The 12,056-nt window shown below is 30.7% G+C and overlaps 1 protein-coding gene across 1 annotated transcript; it reads left to right on the forward strand.

Moving 5' to 3' along the window:
* The first annotated feature begins 4,295 nt into the window (after positions 1 to 4,295).
* On the forward strand, positions 4,296 to 6,060 carry LOC133294231 (uncharacterized). The gene is made up of 3 exons (XM_061492886.1): positions 4,296 to 5,628; positions 5,776 to 5,861; positions 5,995 to 6,060. Exons 1-3 carry the CDS (start codon positions 4,296 to 4,298, stop codon positions 6,058 to 6,060), a joined length of 1,485 nt encoding a protein of 494 aa, XP_061348870.1.
* Positions 6,061 to 12,056: the final 5,996 nt, after the last annotated feature.

Consider the following 12,056-nt stretch of genomic DNA (forward strand, 5'->3'; position numbering starts at 1 on the left):
CGCTATGAATTAACGAATTTACCCTCAACCAAACGCACAGTTGAGCTGCACTTTATTAAAAGAAAAAATACCCAATCTGGTGGATATGACAATACGGGCAGAGAAAATAAAAAACAAAAACATATTCCACAATGTATCTTACGGTATTAAATTAAATGGGATCCACGATGAAACTTTTCAATGCAACAGTCAAATTAGGGTTGTTTTCGCCATTTAAAAGTAATTTTTAAAAAAAAATCAAAATAATTTAAAATAAAAATGTGTAAAAAAAAAAAGGTGTTTAGACGTACATAGAGAGGTGCATGGAGTAGGGACGCGTTTGAGCATAGAACAAATTAGTATTTGTCAAGCAGCACAAGTTAAATTAATCATTATTCTTTTACTACGGTTCAAAATCATGCATGACTAGGCACGCTCCCATCTTATGTGTGACAAGTCAGCATGCGCAATTGCTTTTGAACGAAATTAGTCCTGGTTGAACCATAATTATGGCTAATTTAACTTGTGTCACTTGATAATGCTCAAATATGTACCCTACGTTGCACGGACACGGGACACGACACGACACGCCGATACGTAAATTTCAAAAAATGTTAAATTTTGACACATTAGGACACGTTTTAATATTAAATAATATTTTTAATATATATAGTATAATTTATATTTAATATATATAATAATTCATAATAAATCATATAATCAATCAAATAATATATTTGCATTAAAAGGAGAGGCAAAAAGAAAATATTAAACCACATAAAATTAATGATTCCTAATTAACTATCTTTATTTTCTAGGTGTCTTACTATTAATTAAAATTTTGAATTCTATCCTGTGGAAATCAATACTGATAGTAATTATTGTATCTTTTTTAATTTAAATATTAAATAAAAAATTTTATTTGAAAAGACAAATGGAGTGTTTTAAAGGCTATTTAGTATTTAGTGAAGTAGATAGGATAAGATTAATTGGTGTTGGAAGATTGGGATTGGTTGGAAATCTATTACCTTGAATCTGATTGGTTGGTTGCCTGCATGTCTTAGCCGTTGGGAATTGGGATAGCTTGTTTGGAACGCATGTGTGGGCAGAGCCATAATTTCTCTGCGTTAATTTTCTTGGAATGTGTGGGACTGGTTAGATATTTTTTATTTCTCCCAACTTCATCTTCGCTACACTGACTTCCTTAACTCTTCCAGTGAACTTCCTTAACTTACATTTATTTCTTGGAACGCATGGGTGGGTATCTTAGCTCCTAATTCTATCTCCAGCTTCATCTTCTACACTGACTTCATCTTCTACAGTGGCTTCACGGATTCAAGTGGTTCATCCACCATGTTCGTTTAACTCTTACATTATAATATTGCTCATTCCATTTCATTTCTCTCTAAACCCCAAAATCTCCGGTAGGGTTCCGATGAATACACGATTTTTTTTTTGTTTTTTTTTCATTTCTGCCCTTTGACCGTGTCGGACACGGTCAAAATCGCGTGTCGAGATAGTCAACGTGTCCTAAAATATTGACCGCGTGTCGGAACGTGTCGGAGCGTGTCCGTGTCCAACACGTATATTTTTAAAAAAATAACGTGTCCATGCTTTATAGTATGTACCTACTCCATATGCGATTTAAATTATTTTCAAAAATCTTTTATTTTTTTAGTTATTTTAATATATTTTTTGAAAAATTGCTTTTGTAATATTCAAAAATTTAAAAAATAATAAAAATAAAAATAAAAAATAAAAAAATTGACTCCATCAGCGCCAAAGTTGGCGCCTTTGGCGCCAAGATCCAGGAAAAAAAAAAGGTCCGCCGCCAGTAGTGCCAAAATGGCGCCTTTAGCGTCCAAGAAGTTCCAAAATGGCGCCAATCGGCCCAATTCTTACGCGAAGGGCGTCGGTATGTATTAGACGAGGATACGTATCAGACGCCTTTCGCGTCAATTTTACGTGAAGCGCGTAAACGTAAAAATATATGTTTACGTATATGTAAAATAATAATAATGATGATAATAATAATAATAAACAGAAATAAGTAATTAAATATTAAGATAAATATATATAATATATATTAAATTAATAATAAAACAAATAATACTAACAATAATAATAATAATTGATTAAAAAGTAAAAATACGTTTAAATAAACTACAGAAAATAAATAAGACGTAAACATATAACGTAAGACCATCTGATGACCGCTTACGAATATTTTCTAGAAACTTACACGTTGATGACCTACGTAGTTAGTTATCTGAATAGTAATGATTACTTAGTTACTAAATCGTTCGAATCTAACGAAATCTAACTTAACCGTAAGCGACTCTCTTTATATATATATATATATATATATATATATTGTTGTTCATATTAAGAAAGGGATAACAGCGAGAAGAAAGAAAAAGAAAGAGAGAGAGAAAGACCAGTGAAAGAGAGAGAGAGAGAGAGAGAGAGAGAGAGAGAAAGAGAAAAAAAAAGAAGGAAAGCGAAGAGACAAGGTAATATTGGGAGGGTTAAAAACATTCTCTCGTATTTGTTTTCAATCATTTTGGGAAAACGATATTTAACTTTAATACCTCTGTCATCTTATCAAACTCTTTTCTTTATATATTCTTCTGGTTGAGTGTATTCTTTGATGTTATTCTTTTGCAAGTATACTGATTTTCTTTAAAATTTCATTTCTTTAACATTCTTGAATTTATTTGTTACAGTAGTTTAGTTTTTGATTTCATTCTTCTACGGTTCCTTCATTTTCTTTTAAATTTGGTTTTTGATTGCTAAGTTGGGTCGTTATTTGGTACCAAATAATTACAAAGAGAATATGTAAATTTAACTGATGAAGACTGCTATGAACTGAACCACAGAGTTTGGGTTCAGACGATTTGAGGGTAAGGGACGTCTTATCGTGGTTTGAGCTCCTTCACAATAAATCTTTCATATGCAGAAGACCACAAAGTTAGGAAATTATTTAACTTCAGTTAAATATTACACAGTGTATTATTTATTATATTATTTCATTTTATTAAATTATCTGAAAGAATGGTATTTTTCGTTATTACGGCTAGTAATGGTTATAGTTAGAAAATCTCAATATTACTGAGATTTATCTCACGTATGTTTGTTTTGTGCTAACATTTCTAGAAAATCATAATGCCTACTCTAAGCCTAGCAGGTGAAGGATGGAGTATCAATATTTACTCTTATGAGGACCGCATGGAGTTTTATATTGTAGTAGGAAATCAAGGAGCTGCTTCGATATTCTATGCTGATAGTGTGGAGACCTACACCTATAGGCTAGATTAGGATAAGACTTTTGTATTATATAATTATGTAATGCCAGTATGTAAGATTTAAACTGAAGTGGTGTAATATTTAGTAGACTATAGGAACTATGTAAAATAACTCCTTTTTGTATCTGACGTAACAATATCTATAAAGTAATGTCGGTGGATGTTTATATAATTTTCTTTATCATAAAAATGTATTTAATTAAATACCATTAACTTATTTCCATCTTATTACTCTCAGACGATCTATAAAGTAAAAACACATATATAAAAGAAATCATGTAATATTCCTTATTCACGTTTGTAACAAGGGATGTTACATTTTATGGTATCAGAGCAGCAGTTCAAGTAAATAAAGTACCTAAACTATTATATTTGTTCGATATTTTGTCACAGATTATGCATATTTTGAATTATTTTACTGAGCCTGATCAACTCACTATCATAAAACAATATATGTAGATCTATGGTAGGTGCAAGGCAGATGTCTTCTTCAACTTCTGAACCAGAAATTAACCCAGTAACGGATGCATTTACCGGGTGGCAGAAGCTCTTAGAGAACAGACTGTAACTAATCAGCAAATTATTCAGAAGCTGAGGGAGGATCGTTCAAACAGAAATCATACCCATAATAACGAAAGTGAAAGTGGACCTAGAAATGTCAATGCTCTGGGAGGACCTAATTCTGATTACAAAGGACTTACTGAATTTCGTAAGCATAAACCATCCACTTTTCGTGGAGACTATAACCCTGAAGCAGCAATGGAATGGATAAAAGAACTTGAGAAAATATTCCTGGTAATGGACTGTCCTAATACTCATCGTGTGAACTTTGCCACATACCTGTTGATTGGAGAAGCAGAACATTGGTGGACAAATACCAAAAGATATTTCCAAAGCCAAGGAACAGAGATTACTTGGACAATCTTTAAAGATGCCTTTTTAGAAAAATATTTTCCTCAAAGTGTAAGAAACAGAAAAGAAATAGAATTCCTTGAACTGAAATAAGGAAACATGACTGTTGGAGAATATGTGGCAAAATTTGAGGAATTATCTAGATATTCTAATTATACACAAAATCAACCTAATGAGGAATGGCTGACAACTAAATTTGAATCTGGACTAAAACCTGAACTAAAAAGTATGATAATAGGGCACCAAATCAGAAATTTTTCATCATTAATAAACAGGTGCAGAGACATTGAAGCAAGTATGAAGGAGGCTAAGGATGTAAGAGACAGAGCCTTAAATCTAAGAAGAAGTGATGACAATAATAGAGGGAGGTTTTCACGGGTGCAAAACTCAGGAAACAACTTTGCTAGCAAGGGAGGGAAGACGAATGCGGGTCGGACAAATTCCCAGATTCATGTATGTCCAAAATGCAAGAAAAATCATGCTGGAGAATGTTTAGCAGGAAGAGGTGTATGCTTTAAATGTGGAAAGCCTGGACATATGTTGAGGAATTGTCCTCAGAATCAAGGGCAGAATTCAGCAAACCAACCTACAACAAGAGGAAGAGTTTTCACCCTAGATGGTCAGAAAGCAGCTCAAGCTTCAAACTTGGTTCAAGGTACGGGCTTAATACAAGATTCTCTTATAACTGTACTTTTTGATTCTAGGGCATCTCATTCTTTCATATATTCATCTTCTGCTCAAAAGTTAAAATTGCCAATTTCCATTTTACCTTCTTATCTTGAAATCTTTCTTTCTATTGGAGAAAAGATAATCACATCTCAAGTTTGTAAAAATTGTCCTCTTCAAGTCAAAGAGAAAGAATTTAGAATAGATTTAGTTTGTTTGCCTATGATTGACATTGATGTAGTCCTTGGTATGAATTGGTTGTCTGCTAATTGTGTAGTCATTGATTGTCAAAATAAAAATATAATTTTCACAAAAGAGTCAAAACTTCCCAATGAATCTTTATTTTTGTCAACTTCCCAACTTAGGAAGAGTTTGTTAGATGGAGCACAAGGATATGTTCTCTTTAATCTTTCAAAAGCAAAGGTTAAACCTGATGCCTTAAGTAGAAAATTTCTTCATATGTCATATTTAATGGTCAAAGAAATGGAATTATTAGAAAAATTTCGAGACATGAGATTATCTGTAACTGTATTGCCTCGAAGTTTAGGTATTAGTGAAATAAGGATTGAAAATGAGTTAGTAAATGAAGTTAAAGAAACTCAGCAGGAGGATCTTAGTTTAGAAAAAATATTGAAAAAGGAAGGATTTACCAAAGAAGATGATGGTTTAGTAAAGTTTCAAGGAAGGATTGTTATACCTAGGAAGGAAGAATTGATGAAAGAAATTTTGAATGAAGCACATAGTAGTAAATTCACAGTTCACCCTGGTTCCACTAAAATGTATCAAGATTTGAAAAAGATATTTTGGTGGCCAGGAATGAAAAAGGATATTGCTGAATACGTTTCAAAATGTTTGGTTTGTCAAAAGATAAAAATTGAACATCAAAAACCTTCAGGATTATTTCAATTATTAGACATACCGGAATGGAAGTGGGAAAGTGTAGCAACTGATTCTGTGATGGGTTTACCAAGAACTCAGGAAGAGTTTGATGCAATTTGGGTAATCATTGATCGGTTAACCAAATCTGCTCATTTTCTACCAATTAAGGCTCAATATTCTATTGAGAGATTAGCTCAGCTGTATATAAAATAAATCGTCAAACTTCATGGTATACCTTTAAGTATTGTGTCAGATAGAGATCTTAGATTTACTTCTAGATTTTGGGGATCCTTGCAGCAAGCCTTCGGGACTAAGTTAAGACTTAGTACCGCATATCATCCTCAAACTGATGGTCAAACTGAAAGAACCATTCAAACTTTAGAGGATATGTTGAGAGCCTGTATTTTGGAGCAAGGAGGTAGTTGGGATAAATATATGCCACTAATAGAGTTCGCCTATAACAATAGTTACCACTCCAGTATTGGAATGGCTCTCTACGAGGCACTCTATGGAAGAAAGTGTAGATCTCCTGTGTGTTGGTATGAAAAAGGAGAAAAATAGTTGTTGGGACCAGAATTAGTCCAAGAAACCTCGAGACAAATTCAGATGATAAAGGAAAACCTTGAAAAAGCTCAAAGTAGACAGAAAAGTTATGCTGATAACAGGCGTAAACCTTTGTCTTTTGAGGAAGGAGAACATGTCTTTCTTAAACTTTCTCCTACCACAGGCGTAGGCAAAACCCTCAAAGTTAGGAAATTAAGCCCTAGGTATATTGGTCCATTTCAAATACTCCGAAAAATAGGGCCAGTTGCTTACCAACTTGCTCTTCCACCTCATCTTTTTAATCTCCGTAATGTTTTTCATGTTTCTCAGCTTAGAAAATATGTCTCAGATCCCTCTCATATTTTAATTTAGAGTTAGTACAAGTTAAAGAGAATCTGACTATTAAGACCAGACCAATCCGAATTCTTGATAGAAATATGAAGCAACTGAGAAATAAAGAAATTCCATTAATCAAAGTATTGTGGGAAGGACTTTCACCACAGGAAGCAACGTGGGAAAAAGAAGAAGAATTACGACAAAAGTATCCAGAATTTTTCTTAACAGGTATGTCAAAATTTTGAGGACAAAATTTCAATTAGAAGGGGAGAAATGTAATATTCAAAAATTTAAAAAATAAATAAAAAAATAATAATAATAATAAAAGTGACACCATCAGCGCCAAAGTTGGCGCCAAGATCCAGAAAAAAAAAAGGGTTCGATGCCAGTAGCGCCAAAATGGCGCCTTTAGCGTCCAAGAAGTGCCAAATTTGGCGCCAATCACGCCAATTCTTACGTGAAGGGCGTCAGAATGTATTAGACGAGGATATGTATCAGACGCCGTTTGCGTCAATTTTACGCGAAGCGCGTAAACATAAAAATATATGTTTACGTATATGTAAAATAATAATAATGATGATGATAATAATAATAATAAACAGAAATAAGTAATTAAATATTAAGATAAATATATATAATATATATTAAATTAATAATAAAACAAATAATACTAACAATAATAATAATAATTGATTAAAAAGTAAAAATACGTTTAAATAAACTACAAAAAATAAATAAGACGTAAACATATAACGTAAGAGCATCTGATGACCGCTTACGAATATTTTCTAGAAACTTACACGTTGACGACCTACGTGGTTAGTTATCTGAATAGTAATGATTACTTAGTTACTAAATCGTTCGAATCTAACGAAATCTAACTTAACCGTAAGCGACTCTCTTTATATATATGGGTTAGGATCATTTTACACCAGTGTAAGTTACACTCTTAATCTTGTCCACTGATCCCATTTATATCTAAGGGCTCAAATTTTTTAGTAATGTGAGCCATTGGATACAAGTGGATCAATGGTCAAGATTGAGTGTAAGACTTCTAACTCTTACACCAGTGTAAGAATATCCTGCCCCTATATATATATATATATATATATATATATATATATATATATATATATTGCTGTTCATATTAAGAAAGGGATAGCAGCGAGAAGAAAGAAAAAGAAAGAGAGAAAGAAAGACCAGTGAAAGAGAGAGAGAGAGAGAGAAAGAGAAAGAGAAAAAAAGAAGAAGAAGGAAAGCGACGAGACAAGGTAATATTAGGAGGGTTAAAAACATTCTCTCGTATTTGTTTTCAATCATTTTGGGAAAACGATGTTTAACTTTAATACCTCTGTCATCTTACCAAACTTTTTTCTTTATATGTTCGTCTGGTTGAGTGTATTCTTTGATGTTATTCTTTTGCAAGTATACTGATTTTCTTTAAAATTTCATTTCTTTAACATTCTTGAATTTATTTGTTACAGTAGTTTAGTTTTTGATTTCATTCTTCTACGGTTCCTGCATTTTCTTTTAAATTTGGTTTCTGATTGCTAAGTTTGGTCATTATTTGGTACCAAATAATTACAAAGAGAATATGTAAATTTAACTGATGAAGACTGCTATGAACTGAACCACAGAGTTTGGGTTCAGACGATTTGAGGGTAAGGGACGCCTTATCGTGGTTTGAGCTCCTCCATAATAAATCTTTCATATGCAGAAGACCACAAAGTTGAGAAATTATTTAACTTCAGTTAAATATTACACAGTGTATTATTTATTATATTATTTCATTTTATTAAATTATCTGAAAGAATGGTATTTTCCGTTATTACGGCTGGAAATGGTTATAGTTAGAAAACCTCAATATTACTGAGATTTATCTCACGTATGTTTGTTTTGTGCTAACCTTTCCAGAAAATCATAATGCCTACTCTAAGCCTAGCAGGTGAAGGATGGAGTATCAATATTTACTCTTATGAGGACCGCATAGAGTTTTATATTGTAGTAGGAAATCAAGGAGCTGCTTCGATATTCTATACTGATAGCAGGGGCGGACCGAGGGGGTGCTAGGGTAGGCGGCCGCCCCCCTCAAAATTTGAAGAATTTTTTTTTTTTTGGTACATAGAAGAAATTTTTTAACATAAGTATAATGCAAGAAACCTCCATTTTTCTCTCCATTAATGTGAAGTAGTTTTCTCCCACCGCAGAGAGTTTATAGAGCTTCTTTATATTCTCAGGTCCTATATCTATTGAAATCCCTCTAACTCTGATTGCAGTTTTTAACAAATTACATTAAGTATGACCAGTCATACACTCTTGATTATAGTATGACGGTCAGACACAGTATAGTTTGTAAGAGTTTCTAAAAAAAAAATTTGTAAATATAACCTTCCCCTTAAATTATAGTTTAAACCTCGACTTGAAACTTACAGTTTCAACTTTTATTATGCTTAGATGTTAGCACAAATCTTCCCATCCATGAATAAAAATAAGAAGTCTGAGAGTCTTACGAAAGAATGAACCTTATTCTTTCGATCCCTCTCCTTTTCTGATGATTCATGATAGAGAGGGAAGTGAGGGGCAGAAGGGTTTTGGTGATTGTGCTTCTTAGCAATCTGTCTCTTCTAATTTATCTTTGGCTTTTTTTTCTTCTCGGGCTAACAGTGAGTAAATAGAAAAAGAGGTTAAGAAATGAGAGGGGCCTGCTTTGAATTATCTATTTAGATTATAGTAATTAATACATATTTTTTGTGAAATCTAAACCTTTGCTCTCTTCTCTTTTTCTTTGTTTTCTTTGCATAAAAAATGTTCATTTTAGGGGTTGAAAATGGGTAGTTTTTTCAAATTGATAGTAGATTTTACTGTGACATCTTCCACCTCTCTCTCTCCTTCTTTCTCTCTATAACAAGTTAAAAGAGGTATTTATGAGTTATGTTCTCTGGATTGGTGTTTCGGCCTCCCACATATTGTGGTTGAAAAGAGAAATAAATATTTAATTTTTCGTATTTTGACCTCTCATATATTATGTTTGAAGAGAAAAACAAATATTTAATTTTTAGCCCCTCACAGGAAAAATTCCTAGGTCCGCCACTGGCTGATAGTGTGGAGACCTACACCTATAGGCTAGATTAGGATAAGACTTTTGTAATGTATAATTATGTAATGCTAGTATGTAAGATTTAAACTGAAGTGATGTAATATTTAGTAAACTATAAGACCTATGTAAAATAACTCTTTTTTGTATCTGACGTAACAATATCTATAAAGTAATGTCGGTGGATGTTTATATAATTTTCTTTATCATAAAAGTGTATTTAATTAAATACCATTAACTTCTTTCCATCTTATTACTCTTTGACGATGTATAAAGTAAAAACACATATATAAAAGAAATCATGTAATATTCCTTATTTACGTTTGTAAAAAGGGATGTTATAGCTTTTATATGTCAAATTAGTCACTCTGATTTTAAAAAGTAAGTTACAATATGTCATGTCATAAAAAAATCTATACTCTATTTTATTAGTTAAATAATGTAAATATGGTAAAAAAAAATCTATCCTCTATTTTATTGGTTGAATAATATAAATATGCTTACCAAAAAATAGGAATAATATAAATAAGGTAAAAAAACTCTAGAAATAATATAAATTTCTATTTTAGGTGATAAATTAATTTATATAACTCAAAATGATATTATTTTGAAATTTGAGTAAAAACAATATCAGGTATTTTAAAAAACATATTTCTAAAAAGAAATAAAATTTTCAAAAAAAAGTATATATTTTTTTGTATATTTTAAAATTAACGTTGTGTTGGGACTTGGGATTATGAAAATAACATTAATTTTTTTATATCAATTAATGTGTAAGTCCTAACGGATCCAACAATACCAGTTTAAATTTGAGTCTCTTCACCTTTTTTAAGAATAATGACTCCCAAAATGCAACTCATTATTTTTTGCAGAAAGATCACTAAATCATGGAGTTATATTATTTTATGTGATAGAGGTAGCAATTTTTTTAAACTTCACCGTTGATTTAGTTTTGGTGATTTTTTTATATAACCATATCATGTTTTATTTAGGGAATAGTTCAACAAAAAATCTTGTGGTATTGTTTAAATCAAGGATCCGTTAGGACTATTTTTTAATCCCCTTGTGGTTTTCTTTCTTCACACTCCTCCTTAACACTCTTAGAAAATTAATTAAATAGAATTATTCTACCTTCTTAGAATATCTGAATAGAACTGCCTCCAGTGAAGGATACCTGTAATTTATCCAAAAAAAATATAGAAAAAAATAAGATCAAATATATTAAAATCACAACAGTGACAGAAAAGACTAAAATTTTAAAAAAAAAAATAGTCCAAATGAAAAAAAAATACCGAAGACAAAAATCTAGAAGAAAAAATTAAGATAAAAAATAGAATAAAAAGAAATCGCGAGTTTCCAATTATTTAGTTTTATTTTTTTTTTGTCCTTGGTCTATTTTATTCATTTTTTTGGTAAATAATTATTTTATTCTTTTTTATTTAGATATGTTTGGTCTTTTTATATTTTTTTCATTTTTTATTCTATTTTTTCTCAATTTTTTTAGTCTTGTGTCATCCCATCTACTAAAGATTTTCGTAAAAAATAATTAAAATGAAAAGATAATAAAATAGAGTTATAAAAAAGACCAATCATATTTAAATAAAAAGAATAAATAGACCAAGAAAAAAATAGAAAAATAAAAGCAAATATATTGAAAATTCATAACTTCGATTTATTTTTTTACTCTTTTTTTCTTTTATTTTTTCTTTTGTATACAATTTTTTTTATTTAGACATATTTGATCTTTTTTACAATTTTTCTTTGTCTTTTATTAAGAGTTCTAATTTTTCATAACATTTGATTTTTTTTTTTTTGTCACTTTATTTTCTTCTTCTCAAAAAGGTAGAATAGATATACTTAGTTAACTTTTTTAATAGTGTCAAGAAAGGTGTGAATGAAAAAACCCACAAGAGATTAAGTGATTAAAGAAAGGAAAAAATATTTGTCCTTTCAAATGACACAGCTTATGTCATTTCACTCTTACAAAGAAGTGAGACTCATTATTATTTTATTTTTTTTATTCACTCTTTCTCCCTTTATCTATTTCTTTCTCTTACTTAAAATGATATAACTTTATATTCCTTAAAATGACACACATTTTTTTCCTAAAAAAAAACATAGAAATGTAAGTGATCCAAAAGAATACCAGACGATAGTTTTTTTAAACTTTTCCCTTTTATTTAATATGGATCCATTTTCAAAGTATAATATAAACATTGATGCTTTCGTAAGCGTAGTACCAAATAGAAAAATACGGATAATCTTTCGTCATTTATCATCATTTTATCATGTATAAAATAAGAGTTTTATGTTTATTATTTAACATAATATAACTTCACTTT

The sequence above is a fragment of the Gastrolobium bilobum genome, unplaced genomic scaffold (assembly GCF_033153095.1).
Source record: "Gastrolobium bilobum isolate Gb01-03AN ecotype WA unplaced genomic scaffold, APGP_CSIRO_Gbil_v1 utg39811, whole genome shotgun sequence".
NCBI lineage: Eukaryota > Viridiplantae > Streptophyta > Magnoliopsida > Fabales > Fabaceae > Gastrolobium > Gastrolobium bilobum.